The sequence below is a fragment of the Phycodurus eques genome, chromosome 11, assembly GCF_024500275.1.
Source record: "Phycodurus eques isolate BA_2022a chromosome 11, UOR_Pequ_1.1, whole genome shotgun sequence".
Taxonomy (NCBI): Eukaryota; Metazoa; Chordata; class Actinopteri; order Syngnathiformes; family Syngnathidae; genus Phycodurus; species Phycodurus eques.
Window position 1 is genome coordinate 5,301,901 of NC_084535.1, and position 27,650 is coordinate 5,329,550.

At 40.0% G+C, this 27,650-nt stretch overlaps 1 protein-coding gene across 1 annotated transcript; it reads right to left on the minus strand.

The window, feature by feature from the left end:
* Positions 1 to 8,697: 8,697 nt before the first annotated feature.
* LOC133409964 (exportin-5) lies at positions 8,698 to 26,985 on the minus strand. Its single transcript, XM_061690607.1, has 33 exons — positions 26,784 to 26,985; positions 26,225 to 26,346; positions 26,081 to 26,153; positions 25,781 to 25,918; positions 24,667 to 24,849; positions 24,553 to 24,579; positions 23,756 to 23,941; positions 23,595 to 23,671; positions 23,485 to 23,517; positions 23,319 to 23,409; positions 22,488 to 22,571; positions 22,208 to 22,333; positions 22,045 to 22,135; positions 21,838 to 21,954; positions 20,003 to 20,115; positions 19,767 to 19,922; positions 18,768 to 18,809; positions 18,598 to 18,687; positions 17,310 to 17,509; positions 17,110 to 17,212; positions 16,458 to 16,639; positions 16,285 to 16,385; positions 15,625 to 15,721; positions 15,410 to 15,546; positions 14,267 to 14,364; positions 14,134 to 14,180; positions 13,887 to 14,002; positions 12,807 to 12,866; positions 12,499 to 12,593; positions 12,288 to 12,395; positions 11,848 to 11,985; positions 10,900 to 11,064; positions 8,698 to 10,061 (listed from the first exon to the last, which is right to left on the minus strand). Exons 1-33 carry the CDS (start codon positions 26,883 to 26,885, stop codon positions 9,912 to 9,914), a joined length of 3,648 nt encoding a protein of 1,215 aa, XP_061546591.1. The 5' UTR covers positions 26,886 to 26,985; the 3' UTR covers positions 8,698 to 9,911.
* Positions 26,986 to 27,650: the final 665 nt, after the last annotated feature.

The window sequence follows — 27,650 nt, forward strand, 5'->3', positions numbered from 1 at the left end:
CCACAATAGCGGGTTCGCTGTACAATTATTATTCAATGTATGTTAAGAGGGGATTTAATGAAAAACATGCTTGTAATAGTTAAAAGGGGGTGGGGGGCAATTTCAGTCCAGATTTCCTGCGAAAATGTAACAACCCATTTAGCAAAAAACATGAAGTAGAGACACTATTTGCTTTAATGGGCCACATAAAATGACCAGCTATGGAGCCCCAGGCCTTGAGTTTGATAAAGCTTAAAAAACAGCTACTGGATTTTGCTGGTAGTGACATACTGGGGGAAAGTCCTACAATGGCGGCAGTAAGACGGGGGCTGATGTTTAAGAAAAAGGATGACACCGTCTTGGGCGTCGAGAAACTAGGTTGGGATGGAAGGGGCAAAGACAGATGAAGGGGCGGAGGGAGCGATCAGAGGGGTGCCAGACACAAAGAGGCCAGGCCGTGGCCGGTGGCACGCGATGGGCAGATTAAGCAGCGTTTCCTCCCCTAACTGAAGCATTAGGACACCTGACTGAGTCCCGCCAATGGCAGCCAGCCAAGGATTTATATATATATGTGTGTGTGTGTGTGTGTTTGAGATGGGGCAGGAGGGGAGAACTGGGGTTCGCCTTTCAGCACTCCTCAACAACACAAAGAGGGGTGGGGTGGGGAAATTAAGGGGTAGCTTGGTGTGGAGTGAATATGCGGGGGGGGGGGTATCCAAGCCTTACCCCTCACCATCTGTTACCCAGGCTAAGTGAGGACAGGGCCGGACGACCAACACACACACACACACCTGTTAGTGTGTCAGTGGGCGGGTGCACGTCATGGCAGATGGGCCGGGCACCATCCTGGCACTCATAGACAAGCCCGTATTAAAAGGGAGTATTCCCCGAACCCCTCCCCGCCACCCACATTCCCAACCTCTGCCAACTGATGCCAGCCAATTCTTTATGTTTTGTCTCTGCTTGATGAAGACATCTGTGATTAGAGACATTATGGGCAGCAAGGGAGGGGCGCCCGGATCACTTATCCATAAGGCTTTTACTGTAAACAAACACGGACCACTTTTGCCCTAATGCCACTTAGCAGTGCTAACCCTAATATTTTCATCAATTCGACCCTTCTTCAATTTTTTTTAGATCTGGACAACTTCCATTATAAAACAAGCATACAAAAGCAGTGGTGGGAAAAATTTGCCCTCGAGGGCCACATTTGATTTTTGAAACTGACAGATGGGCTAAATGATTTGTAGATTAGGTTTATAAAAAAAAAAAAAAAAAAAAAAAAAAAAAGTGTATGAAAAACATATAGCTTATATTTAAAAAAATATATTTTTATACGGTTTACAATTCATTTAAATGTCAATTATCAAGTCTAAGTACAATTTAATAAAATCAAATTATAATTCATTTTTACATTATTCTGTCAGGTTTATTGTATTCATAATTACAATTTTCATTGTTTGATTATGATAAATCAATTCAGTTTGAGAAATTAAAAAGTACAACTGAATAAATGTATAAATTTGAAATGGTTTATTTTAAAATTAATTCTGAAAGTTATTTGATTCATACAATTTTTATTTTAAAAATTTAAATGTACATGAAAATTTTACCATTTCTTTATTTACAATAAATCACAATTAACCAATTATTTAATGAGTATGTTCATTGTGTAGTACAGTTATGCAATAGATCTCCATCTTCACCAGTGAAGCGAGCGGCCACAGCATCCCGCAATCAAACAATTAGCTGTGCAATGAAGTCAGCGTCTTATGGTGTACCGTTTTTATTATTATTGCATTCAACAAAACAGCGTGGGAGTAGGTCCCAGCCTTGTGGAATACCTTTACAGACGCGTTCTGAAACCAACTCCAAATTGCCAGCTTTGAACCAAATTATGCAGCAAGACATGTAGACAGACAATACTCAGCCATTTTTTTTTTTTTACCCTCTCCAAGAAATGACTAATTTTAGGCGACTCCAGCATAGTTGTGACAGTGTTCGTGTATCACCAAGTCTAAGTGAATAATTTCTATTATACTGTCCCCTTGGCAAAGGTCCACATACCAGAAGGAAGCCCATTGAATTAAAACATGAAATCATAATGCAAAATCTTTCATTCTTTACATTGTATCCGATCATTATTACTGTATCTTTTTATACTGTACAGTGCAATTTTTCATATTAAGAACATTACATTTTTGTGTTTTTTTTTTTCAAGGGGGACAAACAGATTTATGGCATTTCCATTAATTTTAATAGGGATAGCCCTTTTGAGATATAGGAGTTTTTAGTTACAAGCATGGTCACGAAATGAATTAAACTTGTAAGTCAAGGCTGCATTGTAATTGCCAATAGTTGCCATAGCGCTACATGAAGTGCCTCAACATAGCTCCTGGTCACCAAGATGCCACCAAAGCAATACCGGTATATTAGACAGGGCTTGAGCCCAAGCACAAAAATAGAAAGCCAAAATTTGAAAGCAAATAAAGGCAGGTCGGTTGCACAAATGTAAAAAAACAAAAAAAATGTGAATGCGTGAATTTGTGTATGCTGAACTGCAATTATGGAGTGATTAAATTTAATTACGCTGTATAGTGGGGTCCTTGGTTGCCATTTTTTTTAAATCACTAATCTATACCAAGTCATAATTATAGTAAATATGAAAAACACTTCTAGGCCAAAAATATTCAACTGTGCGTGCCCTCTTGTGCGATGTGACGACATACTCTTACGCACCGCTTGTAACCTCGAATTACATTTGTGATAAGCAGAGGTAGCCGACAGCAGTGGTCCCCAACCACCAGGCTCTTTGTATATTAATATACAGTAACTACAGCTCCCAGGGTGATCAGCTTCTTCCTTGACAATCTCGTCCTGACTTGCGATTCAATTTAAAAAAAATAATAATAATTTTTTAAAAAAGGACAGTATTGTGTCCCAAAACATTTGCCCGATAATGTCGCTTGGTGTGTGTCGCCCACTGTACACTTGGTCACAATTTTCCAATTTAGTCACGTTTGGCCACGTTGCTCGGTGGGCAGCGGGACAACAGTGAGCGCGACAAATTGAGAGAAGCAAGCTATTCCGACAAATTGAGAGAAGCAAGCTATTCCGACAAATTGAGAGAAGCAAGCTATTCCCCATCCCCGGTCTTAAGATAATTGTTTGATGGCAGCTACAAGAACGATTAAAAGGTGAATCCATTGCCTTGTGCCAGTCTCAAAAACACCAACCCCTGGCATTTAAAAAAAATTTTTTTTTAATATTTTTAAAAAACATACAGGTAAGGGTTGTTGTTTTTCCAGTTGCAATCAGCCTTTTCTATCTCTTCTACATATCAACTTTACACAAGTTACTAAATAACGTTTTTTCTAGATGTGTCAAATTGTTGGTATTTTATGTAATGACACTGATCAGTTATTCTTTTCCACTCAAGTACTTAGTACCCGCTTAACCATAAATTGTGGAAGTCAACCAGCATCACTGATCTTGTTCGACTTCGGAGGTCCAACTCTATTCGCATTTACAGCAAGTGGATAGATATCGTTATTTTTGTTGTTGTTTTTCCCCCCTCCCCATAAAGGGGTCATAGGAGCAGACAGTCCAGTCTTTCTGAGCAGTAATCTTAAAATACCAGTAATCCTCCACACACAGCACCCTTCTGGAGAGCGAGGCGGTGGTAGTGGCGGTCTAGCGTCGCGAGGTGCGGCCTGCTCTCAGTTTAGCAGCCAATGCGTCTGTCCGGGCTTGACACGCAAGCAGAGCCTTACAACTGCCAGGACTCACACTGGGAGATGAAGCGCCGTAAAGCTGCGCCTGGTCACTCACTGAGAATAATTGCCACTTTTTTTTTTTTTGCGTCCCATACAATGTAGACTGAGTGCAGGTCACTGAACTCATTCAAGCAGCATGTCGGAACAAGTGGCTCCAATGAGTCGCTGCTTAATGAACAAAAAATATTGTTTACATTAATGAGCACTATTTCCCCCCCACCCCCACCAGACATGAACACACACACCCAAATCTGTGATGACTTTACTCAAGTAGCAAATGGAGCACACCTGCCCTGAAAGAGCACATAAGAACGTTCTCAGGGGATTTCGTTAACAATGAAGCTGCATTGACGCTCCTATAATTACATCGCATTAATAAAAAGCGAGCACTTGAATGAGCTGTGAAAGTACAGTGAACCTGCACCTACTCACAATTGTTTCCTGTCGAACATTAGTAAAAATTACCCGCTGGGAAAAAAATGCTGTTTGCTCGACGGCAAATGGCGGCGTGATGGAAGATTCCAGTAGAAGTCAGATAGGAAGGCAAAGCTCCTTGTGGGGTTGGCGCCGGGAAAAGCAGGGTGGTAAACGTCTCAAAATGATGCAGAGAAAAGGTCTGGATGGCTCATGACAACTGCTCAACATAAGCTACAGTAAGTCGTCAAGAAAAGAGTCTGATATATGCATTTAAAAATGAGAGTATGCGTCACTTAATAATACTTCGTAATAAACTGGCCAGTAGGAAAGTAGTTGTTGGTGTACGTGTTGAAGTGGTGATATCTATGCAAACGTTCTAGCGCTTCTGGTGTATTTTTAATTAAATCTTTAAGCCATTTTATTTATTTATTTATATGGTAATGACAAAATTTGTTTCTAATTATTTAGTTCAGCCCAACAAGCATTTAAATGATCAAAAGTCCTGCATTTAGTTGTTTATTCCCCCAACATTGGTTCATCAACCATGTATGCATTTTTTTATTGGTTATTTTGTTTTTACTGGTTAATTAACATTCGACACAAAATAGTAAAATTACAATTTATGATGAACTAACTTTTACATATTTCATATATTTTCAGAATTTTAAAAAAAAGTATAAGTTGATTGATTACATGTGATTATAATTACATAAATGTAATTGATAAAATGAATGAAATGGAGGACCAGTCATTAAAACTAATTTTACATGCATTTTTCCTTTCACATCAAATGGATAGATTTATCAGATTAAAATATTTTAATCTACTTTTAACAATTTTGTATCTAATAATGGTTTAACTAAAAAGATTGCAGTGGAACCCTGCTACTTGTGGCCAATAGTGAGCCCGACCACAAAGGGCAATATCCTCAAGTGACAGTCCCTTATAATTGCAAGGAAATAAATAATAATAATAAATAAAGCAATTATGTGGGGGATCGGATTTAAAAAACACGAATGAATGTTTTTTTGGGGGGGGGAAACGGGATAGGTTGCAAAAAAAACCACACAAAAAAACAAATAGGTGAATTTGCAAATGCTGAAATGTAAATATGCAGGGGTAGACCATAATTACAAATACACTAGAAAAATAAACAATTTTGCATATAAATTCAACATTTTATTACATATCACATAATTAATCATAAATTTATTATAAATGAGAATGAATCTTATTTTATTAAAGAACTGGTTACTTAAATTATAATGCAATTTAAAAGACTAAATTATTACTTCAATAAAATAATCACAATTTACATACACACAAGAAATTTACTGGCCCAACTGTCCATTTGAAATATTAATTGTGGCCCTTGAGCACATACGTTCGCCCACTCCTGGTTGAAACTATTATCGAGGCAAACTTTTTTTTTTAACCATTATTTGCAAATTTGGGGAATTGGCAGCAGGTGTTGCTCCCTCACCCCTGCAAATAGTGAGGGTTCACTCCACTGTACGGGAGAGGTTAATGGTGAAAACTTGCCTTTTATGGAGTGAGGTGCGCACAAGCTTGTGCGGAGACATTTTTCCCACAGACCGGTTAACGGCCCAACTGCATAACCTGGAAATACTTCAAGCCCGACACCACCTGCGGGAAATAACTCACATTTAAAATCTTCCACCAGTGGTGGGAAGTTATGGCGTGCAAATACTTTGTTACTGTACTAGTATACATTTTTTTCCAGGTACCTGTACTTTATCATCAGTGAAACTAAACATAAAAAGAAACACACGTTGTGTATTTAAAACAAGCACATAGTTTCCGCTACCTGAATGCTAACATACAATGGGAAACTCCATAGGCACACAGCTAACAATTAGCATCTGTGGCAGTATTATTACCCTTATAGCAATGGACATTTGAACAAAAGGGTGATGCAACACATGTAGACAAAATTCTCAGTCATACAGCTCATCAGTACGGCACTAATATTTGTTATTTTACACAAAGGCTACATGAATGCGAGTACAGTACTGTTATAGTCAGTGAACATGTTGGTGCACCGTTTGTTCTGAATGTTGCTTAAAGAGTTAAACGCCAGCAACACCGATGCTAATTAGCAATAACATTACACGAGCTGACTGAAAGTTTTTTTGTTTTTTTTTATAAATACTAGGTGTAACTTCTGGTTTTAGTTTTTAGCAAACTTCAATTGGGGAAGGCAATAAACAGCTTGAAAGCTGAACCCTCTTCGTTTAAGAATGGTTCCCTATTTCCCAAAGCGATTGCTATTGCGAAGTGAGTTACCTACCACCATCCAGCGCTCTTATCTCAAATTTGAGTTTGTGAGACAAAAAGCAAAAGAAAAAAAATCTGCAAAATGACAGCTCATCTACAAAAAAAAAAAAAAAAAAACTAAATTGTTACAAAGTGCGAGTAATTTTCACATCTCTGCCTTCCCAAAACACCCTGAAAGTCTTTCTTCCTTTTCTTGTCGTTTTTTTAATTACCTGAACTTTGTCTGACGTTATTTTAACCAAGCTGTAGACAAATTGCTCCTCGGAGTCAACCCGGTTGAATTCCGCCACGGCGAAGCGAGCCGCCGCCCGGACCACCCGGCGAGAACTGTGGTCGGTCATCGCGGCTCGGCGGCCGGTCAACGTGGTCCCGAACAGAGACACAAACCCGAGCAACAAACACGCCCAGACGAACATGTCGAAACGAACTACAGCCAACCGGGCGTGTTTTCATAAGTGGGTTCGGGTCCGAGAAGCCAAGATCGAAGATTTGTAGCCAGGCGAGTTGAACTCACCTGTTTGCGATCAGCCCTTTTTTTTTTTTTTTCCCCCTGGACCGGAAATGTCGTCGTTGCTAGGCAACCGCGGTTGTTGCTATGCTGCCGTCAAGGTGGACGCGGATGGAGTAAAAGTCAAAGCAGGACGAGGTCAGTGGTTCTCAAACCTTTTGTACCAAGTACCAGCTCAAATAATACTTTCCAATATTATAGTTTTGTTGGGATACAAAAGAGCAAGCAAAGAGGAAAAAAAAGGGATCAACCATCATACATTTTAATCCACATTTGCAATGTTTGAGATGTTGTGTGCGTGTGCTAATTTACAGTACTTTATATATACTGTGAATGAGGTAGCCCTTATTCCATCGGTTCCAAGCACCACATAAAAAAAATGCTCCAAGTACCACGACCAACATTGAAATACAGTAGCGTTGTAGACCTAAGTGTTCATTTAAAAAAAAAAAATGAGGCAGAGGTTTTATTCCCAAAAAGTATGTTTAATAGTCTAAGATGCTGTACCATTACACAGTTTGAATATTTGTTGTTGTTGTTATTCGGTTCACAAGGTAGTCGGGCCACGACCCCGATCAGGAGGGCCACATGACTACCAGGGGTGTCACCCACTTATATTTATTATTCAAACCCTTTGCAACATCACGCAGTTTTGAATAGTAACACTATGCTTAAGAAAAGAAAAAAAAAAGTACTTTAAATAGAAATTGTACTTAAATGTTGAAAAACAAAGTTGTTAAAGATTATATGGAAATGCATTGTACTATAAGTTCAATACAACTGAAGTGTACTTAAACATGTACTGTATTTGAAAAGTAAAAAGATGTACTGTACTTTTTTTTTAACATATAAACATAATTACAACGTTCATGACACGATGTGGCGACCCCTAACAGGACAAGCAAAAGCAAAAGAAAAAGTAGATTCTAATGTTTATTTTGTTGCCTGTTTAAAATGTAAATTTGATTTCTATCGAATTCAGTGATTCTTTCGTGTACCACTAGAGGTACTTGTACCACACTTTGACAATGACTGCAATAAGTTATTTTGTATCTATCTAATAGTGGTTAGCACATCTGCCTCACAATTTTGGCCTCCCTGCGTGCAGTTCAGAGGTGGCCAAAGTAATCTTCATTTACATCTTTTTTTTTTTTCCCCCATCAAATGATCATCTGTAGAGATTGAAGAAAGTCGCAAACCTATTTTCACAAAGTATAACAAAGGATGTTTTCAAATGTAGAGTAAAAGTAATTAGAAAAATGGAGTACAAATACTGTACTTGAGTAGATTTTTCAGGTACTGTAAGTGCGTGACTTCGCACCACTCTTTCCCCGGGTACTCCAGCTTCTTCCCACATTCCAAAAACATGGATGTTAGCTTCATTGACAACTCTAAATTGTCCATAGGAGCAAATGTGACTGTGAATGGTTGTTTATATATGCTCTGCAGTTGGCCGGTGACCAGTCCAGCACACTAGCACCCCCGCTGACCTGGAGTACTACTATTTTTTTTTTTCTTCATTAACCAGAATTCTCTGCTAATCATTTAATTTAAAACCTGCAAACTGCAACATTTCACAGATTAAATGACATTCATTTAAATATTTCCCTCTTGAACATGAAAATATTTTTTATCCTATTGTCTAAATTTAAAAATGTACTTTTGTTTAAAATGTAATGCATACATTTTCAACACGAGAAGACAAAAGACACATTCTAACAAGATTAGCTTTTATTTAAAAGAAAAATATCCACCACACTAAACTTTTACAAAGACTTTCCCCCCTTGTTTTTACAGATCATTTTAGTGTTACAAGCAGTTTTTGTTTTGTTTTTTTAAATGGACAATTACAACATAGACAAATGAAGTCCTTTTTTGAAGACTTATGTGAAAGTTGTAAGGGTCTGAGACTTATTCCTTTTTTGTTTTGGTACAATAGTTGAGCTGCCTGAACTGCATGCATAAAAAAAGTGAAGGGAAACTTAAAAATAGTAATACAAAGTGCTAAATCTACATAATGAAAAGAAAATTAATCCTTACTTTCACAGCTCCTTAAGAGCAGAACACATCAAATTAAAATAACAATACCTAAAAACAATTGCTTGGACAATACAGGAATGTAGAACTGATTCCTATTTTTTCACAATTGGACCACATGAAAGTCTCTGTGTTATGTGGCTTTGTTTAAAGATGATACTTTGGCACAATGAAAACATAACAACTTAAAATAGTACTTGGGGTGCTGATAAGAAGTGACAAATACCAAGTACTGTACATTATATACAATACAGAAAAGCTTATTTCACTATCAAACTGTTTCCATTAAACATCCATTATAGGAAACTTCCTACACAAGGTACCAAATAACTCTTCCAGTCAATAATTAAAAAAATAAAAATAAAAAAAAAACATGAACATTGTCTCCTTTCTGTTTTTCTACTTAAATACAATACACCACAATAATGATTGTGATGCTAAAGTAAATTTCTGAGCTGATTAGTGTGGATGAGGGGCAAATATTACTCTTCATTGAAATGAGGTTGAGGAAAAAAAAAATGAATGCAGTGTAATAATAACAATGATAAGCAGCAGCGCGACGTTCACAAGATATCATTAGCCTACTAGCATAATTGCCCAAGTCCTTTTTAACTGTCCCAATATCAATAAAAATAAATGTGCTTACTAAAACAAAACAAAAATTCTTTAAGTCTGCGTACATTCTCAGTCATCCAGGACAAGGTAATCTGCAAAGGTTGAATTGAGGCAACTGGACTTTTCTTATTTGTTGAATTTTTCATGTATTTTGTTTTCCGAAAAAATGACTTTGGTGGCAATTATGCTATTAGGTTATCGACATATCGGTTGCAGCACACCTGGAGTCCCCGATTGAGTCCATAAGAGAAGCACTGCCCTGCGTCCTCTTTCTCTTCCTCCTACAAAGCGTTATTCTCCGGGCCGAAGAGCGCCGTCAGCCCGGTCGTCTCGTTGCTGCTCAGCACATCCTTGTCTGGCTTCACCTTCTTATAGAGTGACGGAAGATTCCGGATGTGGACCTCTTTCCTGAACTGCTGGCACAGAGCTTTCTGTTGGCGGGGGAAAAGTGAGAAGTGAATTGAATGGGTTTTTTTTTCTCCTCCTCTCAGGAAAATGGAAGCCCTCTGCAGAGCAGGGTTTCTCAAACTGAGGACTGGGACCCAAAATGGGCTTCAGTTGTACTGTTCTGCTGTTTTGTAGTCTATGTACATTGCACAATAAGGAAATGGCAATACAGTTGGACCTTGACTTAAGAGTGCTCCAATTTAAGGGTTTTTCAATTTACGAGCATTTGCGATGTGAAAAACCCACTGACGTTCAACTCGAGCCATGCGGTGAGTCAATGTCACGCACAGCACATTTATTAGTCGTGTATCTGTAAATAAATTATTATTTTGTCATCAAAAGCCCTGTCCCAGTCTGGCTTTTGTTGATTTATAGTTTCAAGTGTCACAAAAGCAAAAAATAAATAAACACAAATAAAAATTAAAAAAATTGCATAAAGTCACTGTTCTGCTTGACATTTCTTTTCACTTTCCACTTTCTTTTTTTACCACTTTTTGGTCAGAAACGGGTGTTTTTTGGTGAAACCAACCTATGTTCTACTGCTGATTACTAAAGAACAGAAAAGGCTAGAAACAAACTGAAAGGGAAGAGTCTGCTCTTTCTTTTGGGATGTTCACTGCTTTTATTGTCACAGAACAGTATTCTATGGGTCTTGAAAGATCAGTCGAAACGCTGTCGTACGGCTGGAAATATGGGGAACTCTTGCTTTGAAAACACCTGGCAGTGAATGAGTTAATGACAGGGTTGTGGCACCATAGTGTCGGGAGCTAGTGTAGTACCATTTAGGCAACACCGCCACCTAAGGACCAAATGTGACATTACCCCAACAGTCCCAGCGATGAGCTTCCTGAACTGCTCTTTCCTCTTCTTCTCGCCGACCTTTTGCGAGTTGGGCTCCAGCAGCCTGAGGTCGTAAAGGTCCAGAGACTCCATATTGATGTTGGGGACCTGGTTCATCACTGCCCTCAGCTCCATGTAGCGAGGGCGCTGAAAAAGGACAGGAACGGGTTACGCACATGTCCTTCACATTAGTGTACAGGGTGGGCCTAAAGTAGGTACGTTTGTATACACTTTTTTTCATGAAATTAAGGAAGGAAGGTAGGCAACAAAGAAGGGAGGAAGTGAGCAAGGCAGGACGACAGGAAGGAGGGACTCAAGGATGATATGAAACAAAGGAAGGAAAAAGAACAAAAGAGTAAAGGAAGGAAGCAAGCAATGAAAGAAAGGAAAGTAAGAAGGATGGCAGGAATGATGGAAGGAAGGAAGCAAACAAGCATGCATGAAAGATAGGACGAAAGGCTGAATGTCCGGGAGGAAGGGAGCAAGGAAGGGAGGAAGGAAGGAAGTACACATATGGTACAAATGGGAGCGAGCAAGACTTAAAATATATCCACTCAATTATATTCTAGCCCACGTCCACTCTCTTTAGCAACCTGCCTCTTCCTTAATTATTAATCACATTTTATGGTTTATTAAATGTGATAAAGTACAATACACTTCATATACAGCATCAAGCGTCGATACGGTCTCACTGTTCAGGGAACCCATATCTCCAATTACTCCGTGTGCAGGGTTAAGTCAGCAACTGTCATTTTTCTGCGATGATCCAGTCCAATCGGGTTCGACTGCATCGTGCAGTGTGAACCAGGCCTAAGACTGGCCTTGAAACCCGATGTGTTGGTGCTGTTTAAATGTAATCAACTGAAAACAGTTCTTAGTGTCTACCTACTGTTGGCCCGCAGCGTGCGCATGTGTGTCTCTTGGGCTTACCAGGTTGTCGTAGATTTGCATGGCCAGGTGAGAGAGGCTGGCGTTGCAGACCTCGTGTTGCCCGTGCGTCTGGAGGCCCTTGAGGACGCTGACGAAGAACCAAGAGACCGCCTCTGGAAGAAGGTTACCTCCGATCACCTGCACAAAGACAGACAGCACATTGAACAATGGAGCTGATCATCTTTTAACAGAATTACCCACTCCACGCGAAGAGAGTTGCATCATAGTAACTGTGTGTAATAATTCAAAGAGCTACAGAAAAATATAAAGAGAAAATGAAGTTAGCACATTACTTCCCAATCCAATACGAGCCAGTACAGGAGCTGTATCAATCATTCAACTCTTCCAATGATCATACAGCTCACTTGTACTCATTTAACATTACTTTTATTATTGTGTGGGCTGGAGGGGGGGGGGGGGGGGGGGGGGGGGCGTCCTACCTGCCGCAGAAGGGTCCAGCAGATGATGGAAGCCGTGCGGTGACAGTACGTGGCATCCTTCCACGAAAGCGAAGTGAAGGTGAAGGACAACAGGGTCATGTAGATGTTCTAGATCCCCCCCCAAAAAAAGAAGAAAGAAAGAAAACCATTGAGTGTTTGTTGAAATAAGTTAACCTAGTTTTGTTCATGTGTGTGACATCATGGGTCTGACCTCATTATCCATGAGGATTTTCCCAAGCTCAGTGAGCTCATCTGTAGACGGGGCGGTGGACGGCGCCTGTGTTGCATCCATCATCACGTCCTCATCTGCAAAAGGCACATTTTAAATTAGCACACTTAGTACTTATTAATTGATCTGTGTGTTAATTAAAAAATATAAAAGACCAAATAATATCGTTTTTTTTTTTCATAGTAAATTTTGGGTCTCTCTCATATGCATTATTGTATATTTAATTTACAATAACGTATCAATATTTTCCTTGCTCCAGATATGATTCTCACCTCAGATATGATTCTCACCTTCTATTTCCTCCTTATTGGCAGCAGGTTCGGGCACTTTTCGTGAAATGCAGCTGACAGCTGAAAACAAAAAGCATTACAATTTCATCACAAAACACACCATAACACAAAAAAACAACAGAAACCCTGCAACACAACACAGAAATAACATAACACACAATATAAAAAACACCATAACACAGAACAAACAAAACAATTCATATATAGAACACAAAAATCCACAACACAAAACACTATTTAAAAATAAAACATACAAAACACTCCCTACATTAAAAACACAAAATACAAAAAAAAAGACTCCCCACAAGACAAAAAAAACAAAAAACAAAAACAATATACAAAACCCACACTACACAAAAAAAACAATACACACAAACTCACAACAAAATACAAAGACACCCCACAAGGCAAAAACAACAGACATACAAACACACACCATGCAAAAACGGCACAAAAAATACACAGAAAACCCACAAAACATCACACACAAAAGCTACATTTTAACACCCAAAACAAAAATATTACACACAATACACCACAACATACCGCACAAAAACAACAAAACAAACCAAAACAAAAAACAAAAAACACGAAACCATACGAAAACACACGACAAAACACAGAAACACGACTTCCATTGTTGTTTTAGTGTGCTTTCGAAAATTAATAGAAAATACCACTGAAGCATGTTGTATTTTATTGTTTTCGATGATGATTTGTTTTTAAATGTTATTTTTTATTTCTGGTTTTCTTTATTTTTATGAACATATCTAATTCACTTTTCCTTACTATTGATTTGCTGTTTTGTTTTTGAAAATTAATACAAAATAACATAACAACAAAGCATGTTTTTAAAATTATTTGAATGTATTTATTCTTTAATTATTTTTAAAGGTTTTTCAAATTTTTAAATCTATTTAATTTACCTTTTCTTTTCATTGATTTGTTTGGTGTGGTTTTTTTGAAAATAATTTTCAAATGAAAAAAACGTTTTTTCCCCCCCATAGTCAATCATGCCCATCCTTATTTTTTCAGAATGTAAAAACAAACAAGTAGAAGAGGGGAAGTACTGAAACGTACTGATGAAATCCAGCACCTCCCTGGTGAGAATGCGCACCAGCTGCTCCTCCAACATCTCCTGTGTCACCTGACTCTCTTGACACAGTACCTCCTCTTCCTCCTCCTCTTCCTCACCACTGACAAAAAAAAAAAGTGCGTCAAATGTATTTGACAAAGCTAGATCAAGTCAGAATACGCACATTTTAACACAATTAGATATAAAAGAATACAATATTCAGTGACAGCACCGACCAACACAGTCACTTACTTGACAGACGCCCTTTGGTTAATGACTTGCCACTTCATGTTTAAGCTCTACAGGAAGAATAAAAGGAAAGGTCATGAGAGTGAGCAACTGGCTGCACAGAAACTTCAAGGCGCTTGATAGTAAAACATAAAACCTGCAGAATGTAGCTGAACAGGGGGCCGAGCAGGGGGCAGAGGAGACTGTCATTGTATTCCGAGGGACACGACAGCACCATCTGCCTTACAAACAAGCGTACAAGTGGTTAAGGAATCAGTCCGATTCTTATCAGAATTGTGTTCTTCACAAAAAGACACATTAAAATACGTATTAAGTACATAAAATATGTAGTTGCCCCTGGCATATTTGCGGTTCAACATCCACAAATTCACAGGGGCTGGGGGGTAACTTGACCTACATTCTTCATTGAAAAACTCACCTCTTGGCTGATTTTGTGCTCAGGCCAAAGTAATAAATTATATAACTGCCAATGGTATTTATATATGTTTTTTTAATATATATACAAGATAGCTGGGATAGGCTCCAGCAGCCCGTGACCCTAGTGAGGAGAAGCGGTAAAGAAAATGGATGGGTGGATGGATGCCCTGTTTTGTTGGTCTCTCTTTGCGATGCAGCTACTAGTAATAGCCCGTCTACTTTGCTGTTAAGATTTACCTGCATTCCGGAACATTTGTTGTGTGAAAATGCCAAAATATGACTGACTTAATACCACTTGCGTAAAATGCTAGTGCGCTACAACTATTGAGCCTCATGTGAAATTGGTTTGTTTGTGTTGAAAAATAAAACTACAATGATTTATGTATCATGGGTTGACGATTGTGTACGTTCCAGATGCATGGTGTTGCTGCTCGTCTCCGTTTTAAGTGAATGCGCCGCCATCTTGTGGCATTTATATGCAATTATAAGCCCCTTTTGGGTAAGGTGTTAATTATTAGCAGATTTTCGCTATTTGCAGCAGGGCTCAGTCTTTATCTTTGTAACAGTTTTTTTTTTTCTTTTGGATTTAATCTTATTAGGCACATCTGCCTCACAGGAGGTTCGGGGATCGAATCTCAGCATTTGTACATTGGGTGTGGAGTTCGCATGCTCTCGTTGTGCGTTTTCTCAGTCTCCTCTCACATTCCAAAAACATGCATGTCATTGAATACTCTATATGTGCCCTGCGCCTGGCTTGCGACCAGTCCAGGGAAGTCAGTCCGAGACCCTGAGGATAAGCGCTATAGAAAATGGAAGAAGCTTATTAGATCGTGTAGTTGTAGCTCATCGCAGAAGAGGATATGAATGACGGGGCGAAGCCTGTGGTCCGGCACGTGGTCGAGGGAGAAGAAAGCCGAGGCGGAAATTTCTTCAGCCAGTCTGTCTATGTTGTAGAATTCCTGCTGCAGGGAAAGCCCTCCATTTCCCAGGATGTGGAAGCTACAGAAGAGAAAGATGGTACAATTGCCTATACAAATATAGTAGCTGACATTGAAAAGTGGGGAAGGCTTTAGTTACCAATTGTCGTACAGCTGGCTGAAAAAGCCCTGCATGCGCTCCAGGTTTGTTTTAAAGGAAGGAGCGTCAAATGAATCCTGAATAGGATGACCCAGACCTAGAGAACATGACAGATTAGGGCAGGATTTACGATGCAGGTCCAAGTGCCCAATTCCGATTTATTGCCTATACAGTGTTCGCCCTCTATATCACGGTTCATCATTCGCGTCCATGCTATTTTGCATTTTTCAAGCAATCATTTTTATGGGTTTTTACAGTATACAGTGATACCTCGACGTACGAGTGATCCGACTTCGTAGTTTTTCACGGGTTTTTTTGTCGTATGTTGAGAGCAAAATTTTGCGTTGTGAGCGTTACTTGGTGGCAGAAAATTCCACAACAAGCAGCATTTAAGTGAGCAATTCTGATCGTCTTCGTGTACAAAAGTATATATGATTATACTGTCCACTGGTGGCCACTGCCCAAGGTGCACAATGAATGTCTGAAATCATGATGTACGAAACATTCTTTACATTGTATTTAATTACATTATTACTCTATGTTTTTATATAAAGTACAATATTGTGGAGTGCTATTTTAAAGCACTCCACAACAAGCAGTGTAAATCCAGCGTAACACGATGTCTTAACTGCTTCGGGGAAAAAGTAAGAAAAGGCTCACCGAGAACCAGATTCCTCTCGCCGTCCATCAGCTCGTGCACTCTGGTAAAAGTCTCACTCAGGCGACCTCGGTTCTCCGGCGTAAACAAACTGTTTTGAGTTCTGTGGGGAGATGAAGGAAAAACGTGACAGTCTTTATTTAATCCAGCTGCTTGGTGATTCCCTGGCACGTACCTGATGAGAGCCAGCAGGTTGGGGAGGAAGGCTAAAAACTGGGCAGCGCAGGGGTTTCTGTAGATGGGAACTCCGGACGGCGAATAGCCCACGAAGAAGCCCCCGGCCTTGGCGGCTTCCAGGTCCGCAGGCCAGCGTGCCCGCTTCACCACGCCCAGCATGGCATTCAAACAGAAGGCCAACTGAGAGAAGGTTGGAGAGAAAACATTAGCAATGCTGCTGTTGATTGACTTCCTTGTTCTAATTTCCAATAAAAAAATAATATGACTGGGTGATTAATTGATTTTAATGATTTTATTATCATTAGTATTATTGTTAACAGATTACAGTGAAACAGACAATTAACTGGTGTATGTATAGTTATCAAGAAAATAGTGGGGTGGGTGTACACATTCTAAATAATAAGAATGCAAATCATTATAATAGTGGGACTACTAATAATAATAAAATTATCTTATTTGAAATAAAAACAAAAAAAAGAAAAAAAAATTACAGATGCCCCGTTGGCCGAGGCGCACACACCAGAAGGAGCAGCACAATGGCCATTGAATTAATGCATGAAATCATGATGTAATAACAGTTTAATTATTTACATTCTATTTAATTATTTTTCAATCATCTGGATTCATCTTTATTAATAAGGGATGTTTACCCTCCCCCTGTTGAGGCCTGCTGCATCCACTTCTTTGCACTGCTCGTTGACCACCTGATCGGCTCCGATGAAGGAAAGGAAAACGACGGGGTTGGAAAGCACTCTGGGAGGCAAAGCAGAGCCAACAGTCAATCAACGAAAAGCTACAGTGGCGCTAAAAATCAAAAACACGCCTAAAGCGGAAGTGACTTCAAACTCACTGCTTCGTGGCGTCTGAGGTCCAGTCGGCCATCACGGAGGCCAGCAGCTCGTCTATGAAAGCCTTCTGCTTCTCGAAGTCCTTGAACTCGTTGCTGATGAGCACCAGAGACTCCATCAGGGCGCTCTTCTCCATGAACGTCAGAGTGGCGTCGCCGGAGAACATCTTCTTTACGTGGTTGTAAAACATGTCGAAACAAGGCTGTGACAAGGGGAGGAGGAAAATAAATACACTGTCGTGCAGTGGTTTGCAAAGTTTTAACACCAAGTACCACTTCAAAAAAATATTTTGCGCTCCAACTACCACCATCATGAATACTATTAAAATTTAGCTTCACAGAAGGCTAAGTGTTAAAAAACGAGACCGGTTTCATTCCCAAAAAGTAAGCGACTGTAACTTTACGCACAGTATAAACATTAACATTGCACTTAAATGTCAGAAAAAAAACTGTACTTAATTCTTCTATTAAAATGGACAGGACATAAAGCTTTGTCCAGTACCAAAATAAATGTTTAAAAACCAAACAGTTCTTAAGGTTAAAGTTAAACATAACTGAACTGTACTTAGGCAGTAATCCTTTCAGGTACCAAAAGAGGGTGCCTGGGGACAACTAGTGGTACTCATAAAGCACTCTGTACTGCTGCAGTGCATCCAGAAAGAATTCACAGCACCTCACATTTTGTTGTGTAATTTCTTCATTGATTAATAATAATAATAAATATGCGAAAATCTAAAAATAAAAAAGTTTTGAAAAATTCACATCATTATAGTGTGTACTGTGGATAATTTTGAGAGAAAAATATTAATTGAATACAATTTGGAATATGGCTGCAACATACAGTAACAAAATGTGGAAAAATTTAATGGCCATGGATACTTACCGGATGCACTGTAAATATATGTACAGGTGCATCTCAATGAATTAGAATATCGTAGAAAATGTAAGTAATTGAAGTAGTTCAATTAAAAAAAGTACAACTCCAATTATACACATTCATTAAACATGAGAAAATACTTTGCAGAAGGCCAATCAATGCATCATTTCTACATTAAAATCCTTTTTGATTTCTTGATTGTGAATTTTATAAGCCAAAATCATCAAATTGACAAAAAAAATAAACTCATGAAATAGTTAACTGTGTGTGTAGTGAATCTATATAATATACAAGTGTAACTTTTTGAACTTAACTACTAAAGTCAATTACATTTTTAATGATATTCTACCTTATTGAGATGCACCTGTACACATTTTTGTCTTTGCAACTTCAACTTTGATACCATTAAATTACCAAAATGAACTGCGGGTAATCCCGGCAAATCTTGATGATGGCAGAGCAGGCGTGCCTCCTCACGTTATTTACAGCTCGGGTGCGTGGTGCCTGTGTCAAAGAAGGTTTCCGCTATTGAATTTACAGGTTGTGGAAAAAGTGGTGATCATTACTGTGTGTAGAAGACGTACCTTCATTTCCTGAACAGGCTCAAATGTAACAGTTTCAAAAAGCTGCAAGGCCAAAAAGGATGAGGGAAGGTTAACATCGTTCATGAATGATCAAAGCATTGCTCACCAAAACAGCAGCACCGAAGCTCGTAAATAAAGTTGAATTAAAGTATAGACTTCATTTTCTCTGGATGCTCCCAGCATAACATCTGTCAGCAGGAACACATGTTGTACATGTGGTATTAAACCATAAATTATTAGGCTTAAAGATATTTTATGGCTTAAACCATAAAATATCTGCTAAAAGAAAACCTTCAAAACTGGATTCTAATTTGATGGTGATGGCTGTGATTTAGGCCATTTAACCAAAAGAACCCCGCTGTTTTCTGAGGCTGCCTCTCTCTGATTTCACGGATTGTTCTACCGGATCACCGTACGGGATACGTCCAGTAGGCCCAGTGATACTTCCCGCACTACTTCCCGCACTCACGTGGATTCTGCCCGAAAATAGCCAGATCATCATATCTGCATATGATCCTGTTACTATCAGCTTAGTGGAAGTGGAGGACAAACGTCAAGGTCCTCTTTGTCAGTGACTCTGCGTTCTATTGCCAATTTGTTTATAAATCTATGAATGACGAGAAACAGCTTGGCCGCCTTATGAAGCACTGCAGCAAGGTCGTAGTGGTCCGAGAGGCATATCTGTCTTAATTATTGTGGCGCCCTGAAGAGAGCCTGTGACGGGTTCTATCATCAATTGTAATGGTGACCGCACCAGTGGTGCACAGCAGAATGCATGTGTGTGCGTTACTCTGTGAACTGTTTCAAAAAATGTTTTTAATTAAATTGCCTTGTTTTGAAACCTTGTGTTGTCTAACGCTTTTTGCATTTTTTATAACACTTATTTCAACCATGATGGAAACAAGACCCTTAGGGATCACAATAGTACTGTATATCATTTCATCTGTTGCATTTGAATTTTCGAACAGAGTGACGGCACATTCAATACCCTCGACTGACCTTGCAAAGGACCTGAGGCAGGAACTGCAGTCTGTGTTTGACGAAGGGGAAGAGAGTGGACACGTTGGTGAGCACGCAGGACATGATGAGAGGCTCCTTGGTGTCGTAGCTCAGCACGGCCTGCAGCAACTCCATGCTCCCGTCCACGGGCAACTTCTGCACGGTCACATTCAAAGCTATTGAGCTAATATTGAGCCGTCCACTGCCCTGTCAGGTTTACAAGCTGTGTCTGTTACCTCCTCCTCGAGGCTCTTCAAGACCTGAGAAACCACGCACTCCATGAACACCGTCACGGCGTCCCACTCCAGCACTGGCGTGGAGAAGAGCGAGCACAGACCCTCGCCTTGAGCTGGAGAAAACGTGAGAACTGAGCATTGCGCCATATACATATACACGAAGAAGACATCATAACTGTGCAGTAAGCTGCAATATATTAGTCATTTTTCTTAGAGAAGAAAGAACGTATGCCTGTGAGTATTATTATACTGCCTTTCTACATGCGCTGCTTCACGGTTTGTGTTCAAATATCAGTCTGGGAGTGACAATAAACAGCTTCAAGAAAATCCTTGGCCTCTTTTTTGAGGAATTGCTCAAAATCTGCCAAACTGCCGCTTGTTGAAGTTTGCTGCCACCAGCCTACCTACCCACCTAGCGCTTGTAACAAAAAAAATAATTAGCTTTTAACTTGTGACAAAAAATAAAATGCCTGTCAAGGAACAGCTCATATTTCGAAAATCACGTTACTCGTAAGCTAAGGTACCACTGTACTTTTATCAAACTGTAGCTTGCTAAATGATGATAAATTGGAATAAATGCAACACCTCAACACTAACCATCTTTTCAAAGGTCATATTTAGTGTAAGTACTTTTAACAAAAGGAGGCCATACGAGAACCAAGTAATTAAATTGAAAGTTAAAATAGTAAGAGTAGTATTTTTTTGAGAAAAAACGTTTTTGTCAGAATAATGTCAGAATATAACAAGAAAAAAGGCAACTCTTAGTATGGAAAGAATAAAGTCATACATTTGAGAGAAGTCATAGCATTATGAGAAACACGTAATTTTGAGAATAAAGTTGGGATTTTACAAGAAATAGGGTGAGGATTTTGTGAGTCAAAAAGTCAATTTCCCAAGAATAAAGTCACAATACTACGAGGAATAAGTGGTACCGGAAATATATTTATTTTTGTAAAATACGTACTTCTCGTAGTATTACGACTTTCCCGCCCAACAACATTATGACTTTTACTCATTTACTTTATAAGAAAAAAAGCTGGAATATTACGAGAAGTTTGAATTGAGCAAGAACAAAGACAAAATGTTTTTTTTTTTTTTTTAAATAGCTGTCATTTTACAAAAAAGCCACAATTTTATGAGAATCATGTAATACAATGGGAAGTCATAATTCTACAAGAAAAAAATTGTAACGTTCCAAATAAATTTTAACTGTAGGATATTTCTCGTAATATTCTGCTTTTATTTTTGTAAAATTATGACATTTCTTATGGTATTATTTCATCCATCCATTTTCTTTACCGCTTATCCCCACTAGGGTCGCGGGCTGCTGGAGCCTATTTCTGAGCCGCTTCTCCTCACTCGGGTCGCGGGTATGCTGGAGCCTATCCCAGCTATCATCGGGCAGGAGGCGGGGTACACCCTGAACTGGTTGCCAGCCAATCGCAGGGCACATAGAAACAAACAACCATTCGCACTCACCTTCACACCTACGGGCGATTTAGAGTCCTCAATCAACCTACCACGCATGTTTTGGGGATGTGGGAGGAAACCAGAGTGCCCGGAAAAAAACGTGGTATTATTTCTTCCCACAAAATGAAGATTAAGAGTATTAAAGTTAAAAAAAAAAAAAAATTCTTTACTACATTCTCGAAAGATTATGGGAGATACTACGAAATTACAAAATAGTGTATCCCACCAGGGTTCCTGCAATTGTGTGAAACACAAAACATGAACGTAGGGTATAACTTCATCCAAAAATCTACCACTTTCAAGAACGTAAGCACCCTAATTAAAGAGTGAATGTATTCCTCCGACCAGTCAGCACGAGTACATACGCGTGGTATTGCTGTTGCCAAGCTTGTATTGCAGCCACATGGCGGCCATCTGGAATGCCTCCAAAGGAACGAGGCGACACGCGCACCTCACGCCCTCTCCCTGATGCGCCCGGAATGCTAAGGTGGCGAAAGAGAGATATCCAAAATATTCCATGACAATCATAGAGGGGATACAATTACTCATATAACAACAGAAGAAAGGCTTACAATTAAAGAATGTGTTGAAATCCTCATCACTGTCAAAGTCCACACGTGAGTACTGACAACTTGGGTGATCGTTCCTGGAGGGGAAACCCGTCTGAAGAGAGACAAATCATGAATGCCCATCCGGGTTGGCTCCAAAGTGCACTGAACGTGACAATACACTCACCTTGACGAGGTTGGTTATGGACAATCTGAGGTACTTGACGGCCATTTCTACAACAATGGGCTCTTGGGAGAGAGTCTCGTGTCTGAAGACAGACGCCCATGTGGACAGAGTGGACGACCTCAAAAACTGTGATGACAAATTGGATTCAATTCAGTCAAAAACCTTCTAGAGTACTGTACAAAAGTCGAATTGCCAATGCCACTAAAACAGGAAACTGCAGGTCGAATACAGGTGTTTGTGGTACTGTATGAATGATAATTTGCCATTCATTTCCTCTTACCAGGCTGGAATGTGTCGAGAAAGCCAACACAGCTTCCAAGAACTTGCTAAGGTTCGCAGGAACGTCCACTTTGGCATCCGAACCCTGAGGAGATGTTAACATAGCATTTAAAGTCCCTATAAAGTAATAATCTTCTGAACTTGACAGACCATAGTGAAGTATTGTGGCCAACGCTGCCAAATCTGAATAATTTAACAACGAATAAATACAAATCAGCAATTATATAAATTAAGGCTTCAAAATCACACAAAAAAACAAGCTGTTTTCTTTACTCTCGAACACTGGGAGCAACCACTGAATGTGCTGAAACCACGCCACGCTCAGCTGTAGATTGAATACCAGTACTAAAAAAATGGATGCTACTTCATCTAGCATCTTCCTCTTATGCCTGAACGTAATTACACGTTTGAGCCGCAAAAATATTTAAGCTTAAAGCCTCCGGTGGCTGGGATATACTGTATCTCACCGGGTGGTCACAGGGCTTTTCCATGCCACAACAACAAGGCGCTCTAAAGCAACCACGCCAGTGGACTATCTGAAAATAAGATGTATTTTCGCGGGCATAGCTAGCGTGCTAACTATGTGTCGCAATTGCACCGAATAAGTGCTTACGTGAACGATGGCGCTCAAGTTCTTATATAGTGGGGAAAGGGTGACTCAAGCATGGCCGAGGTGCGTCGCTGGGCCCCGTATTAGCCACGCACAAAAAGTCAGAACAGCTGAAATGGTGAAAGCGGTTCAAGGCTATACCTCCACAATTCACTGCACATTGGTGTGCCATGAGAGACCATCAGGTGCTCAAAGATTCTAGAAAAGGACTTGTGAACGCACCACCAGATAGGTTAGCTGACTTCCCAGAGCACACAGCACCTGACACAGCCTCTTCAGGAAAACATAGCGTCGCTCCACCACCTCAAGTGATCTACAATACAAGAACACAGTCATCAGCTGCCAAGTATTTGAAAAATACACATCCTTCCTCGTGCCATCTACTTACTGTGTTTCAGAGGAGGCCGGCCCGTCTGCTGACCTGGAAGCAGACACACCGGGTTGAGACAATGCCAAACACGAAAGAGGGAGCACACCGAGAATCACAAGTTAACTCACTGGGCTGCAGAGAGAATGTAATTGATGGCGACGTCATCAAAAAGCAACATGAACGGCTTCCTTTCCTCCAGCTTGCCCTATGGATCAACAACAACAACAGTTACGAGCTGCATCAAAAATTCAGTAATAATCATCTGCAACAAGACCCCGCCGTGTCCAACCCTGCGGCTGATGGCGATGAGGAGGCACTCGGCCGCCTCCAGCTGCAGCTCCGGCTCGCTCAGCAGTAGACACAAGCTCTCCAGCAGACGGCAGTTGCCCGACGTGATGTACAACAGGGACACCCAGTCGATGTAGCCAGCAAGCGTGCTCAGCGTCGCCACGGCCACTCTGCAGTGAGCCCTGGCCTGACATAATAACACACAACGTTCACTTTCGTTAAAGTTTGTCAAACGTCATTTTTTTTTAATTAAAAAAGGCCATTCTACAATGCCAGTAAAGCTAGCATTCTGCCTCGTCGCTCTCCTGCATAAACGGTATTGATGTAGAAATTCTGCTAGCTTAATGCTAACATACACTGCAAAATGACAGACGGGCTAACAAAACTCACATCAACGTTGCAGCAGTTAAGCAAAGAATATTTGAACACAAACAGTGCAACAAGCTGTAGATAAACAGTACTGTAATATTCACAGGAATATATTCTTTATCCTTTGCAAAAAAACATTACTGTGACATTTAGTTGTGAAACACGTTATTAATGCATGTCAGCCCCCTGAAGACCAAGGCACGCACAGCAGAAGGAGCACAATGCCAATGGGCATTGAAGAATGAAATCATGACGCACAAACTCAACTCAACCTTCTTAATTCTTTAGATTTTGTTTATATTATGACTATGTTTTTATGAAGTACAATACTGTAGGGTGCTATTTTATCTTTTACAGTTACGGAACAAATTGAAATTGTAAGGCAATGAACCACTGTATTTACAGAAGACAGTGAAAAGAATCACTCACCTTCATTTCATGCTGTGGCGACCCTTTCTAGATAAAACAGATGAGTTCGACATATTGGTCACATTAATGCAGCGTTTCCAAGTTAAAAAGCTTATCTCAAACATCTTATTTTACCAGTTTTTGGTACTCTTTTATGTTTAGGTGCAGAATGGTCATGAGGAAGCTGAAGATGCTTTCCATGTTCTGCGAGAGCGTCTGCTGGATGTCTCGGCGGCGCTGTGGAGGCAACGTCTGGAAGGTGATCACGTCCTCCGCCAGCCTCAGCAGGATCAGCATCACAAGCTCAGTCTGGGCCTCCTACGTGAAGTTGCCAATACAACAACGGTGTCACAGTTCACTTGAGTTCAGTGAGCATTAGGTGAGTTAAGTCTGCGTGCATGTCGCTTTTTCGTGACACTTATTTCAAAAGATGGAGCACTGTCATGCGTCATCATGTCACATGGGGTCAACATATCGTTTAGGCCTAAGCAGACCTGGCGAGGGTTGTGTTTTGCTTTTTCTATGGCTTTTTTTGTGATACTTATTCTAAAAGATGCATCAGTCATCCATGGTATTACAGGAGATAATGTAACGTAAGACCGCGACAGACAACTGAAAACATTGCTTGAAAGGCTAATTAAGGTTTCGTGGTTGATGTTTTATCGTCAGCGTTTGAGATGTCCTTTTTTGTTGGCGGTCCTTGAATGCACCTCGTGTACAGCCAAAAGTTAAATTAAAAGTATCTTTTTGCGTCCCTCCCGATGCAGCTACTAAAAGCAAGTGTTGTTTACTTTGCCGTTACAATTTGCCTGTACTGCCTAACATTGATTTTGTGTACTTTAATTGCCAAAATGTGAGTCTGATGACATAATACCATTTGTATAAAGTACTAGTATTTGTTTGCCCATGTGCGATGTCAGTCAGTTTGTGCTAGTGTGTTATTTAGGCTAGCTCGTACCATTAATGAGCCTCATGGGAAGTTGGTTTCCTTGTGTAGAATATTTAACTACTGAATAGTCATTTATGTAAAATGGGTTTATTATTCTGTACATGCTAGAAGCTTCATGTTGATGCTTTATGATCCTCCCCATTTGTAAGTGCTTTGCCGCCATCCTGTGACATCTACATACCCTTACAAACCCCTTTTGAGGGGGCATCAATTATTTGCAGATTTGCATCATTAGCGGCAGGGCTCAGTCCCTATTAACCGTGAATAGAGAGGATTCACTGTACTGTACGCTGTACTCACCCCTTCGCTTGAGAGACTTTCCATCTCCTTAAGCATATTTGGCCAATTCTGCGGCCATTCCCTCTTGATCATTTCCACCACCACTCGCGAGAGGACATCTTTGATGTAGCTTTCCTCCTCTAGGATCGGATATGTGCCCTGAGTGCAAACAGGAGTCAGATCAACGCCCAGCAGTTACATTTATACCACAAGTACACAGTGGCGGCAGAACAAGATAGAACTGGGGGCACGACTCCACACCCCACATTTTGATCTTGTCTGTACAATATGAGGACAAGGACACCATCCCATCATACTCACTTTTGATAACAGCTGCATGGTGCAGTCTTTCACCTGGATTTTCTCCTGTTGGTGCATATCGTTCCAACGGAACCTGCAAGGGGGAAAAAATTGCTTATTCTCATTAAAATCTTAAAATCCCTTAAAGTTAAATATGACACTCACTTGATGACGTGTTCCAAAATTTGCAAGCCAAAGTGCCTGATTACAGCAGGCTGGGCTTTGTCTGCCAAATGTAAGCCACAAGGGACGCACAGTTGGCTTTTCTCTTTAAACTCCTCGAAAAACTGTCATAAAGACAATACAACAATGGTAAATGATATTAGGAGACATGTTACAGTAACCAGACAGTGCATTCTTACAACTGAATGGCATACATTTTTGGACAACAACTTAAATTAGATGGTTTATTTCGATTTATGTAAAATAGCGACCGGTTTATAGAACTAGAGTTGACTTATCCTCCCACGTGACGCCAGCGTTTGAATGAATGTAGTTGATGATGTTAGCATTACAGGCTAACTCTCGAAACATCTGAGAAACAACTCCCAGTTTGTAACGTACTCAGAGCTCATTTGGCAACATTAATCATCCAGCATTAATGTTGGGAGAGTGCTTTATACTTCACTGTAACGCTAAAGCATTTTTACAAATCATCATTCTCAAATAAATGACAAGTTCGGCAGCCGGCTAGCAACGAGCTAGCACCCAATAACGACGCTACCTTTAGGGCCTCCAGTCGGTATATTTGACTCGATTCCGCATCCATGGTCACGTTCACACCCTTGATAAGCTGGTCACACATGGCGGCGACATGCGCATCCATGGTTCACGTAGCACCGGGCTAATGGTTACAACAAGGCGAACCGTAAACCACCTGCTCCACCGTTTTGGTACGACGTCCACGAGACGCTCAGCGTGCCGAAAGTGTGTCACAGTGTATTTTTGGAACCTTTCACTTGCCGTAGAAGGAAGATTCTGGGAGTTGAAGTTTTTATTAAAAACTGGTCTCCAAGGAAACTGACACTTATTAGCAAAATACACACATTGTGGCGGTTAAGTGCATATACAAGGATAGTGGGTCACCAAATAGTGTATAGAAACAATAAATGGCTGCTTTTATGTATTTAGGATTACGTAACGCAGCCTATCCTGTGGAGTGCTGGTCGGGGCGACGTAGTGTACACATTAAGTCTGTATACACAAAAAAAACAATACATTCATTGAACAAGTGTCGTGGGGATTCAACATTTGTGATTGTCGTGACCTGAATGACTGACAATCCAAATGTACAATTTTCAAATACACTTAAAAATACAGTCAGACCATCCCATTCGTAAATTGTGTATCGTTCTGGACATTTTGCTAGCCGTAGAGGGGTGATACTGGGAGTTGTAGTTTTATTCAAATATCGTCTTGTGACGATAGCATAACAGTCGTTCCTAAAATAAACACATTGTTACAATTTTGATTATATACAGACCAAACTATTGCCTTAGCGTTGCTATATAACAAATTAGAACAACTATAGAAAATAAATGACTGTTCAGTAAGCATGTGCCTTTACAGATAACTTGTCAAATATTTTACA

Coding starts and splice junctions, on each gene's coding strand:
- LOC133409964 (XM_061690607.1), bottom strand. CDS start 26,885: ATGGATGCGCATGTCGCCGCCATGTGTGACCAGCTTATCAAGGGTGTG. Junction 12,594..12,806: donor CAATAAGGAGGAAATAGAAG/GTGAGAATCATA, acceptor TGCCTTTTGCAG/ATGAGGACGTGATGATGGAT. Junction 11,986..12,287: donor GCTGGACCCTTCTGCGGCAG/GTAGGACGCCCC, acceptor GTCTTTGTGCAG/GTGATCGGAGGTAACCTTCT.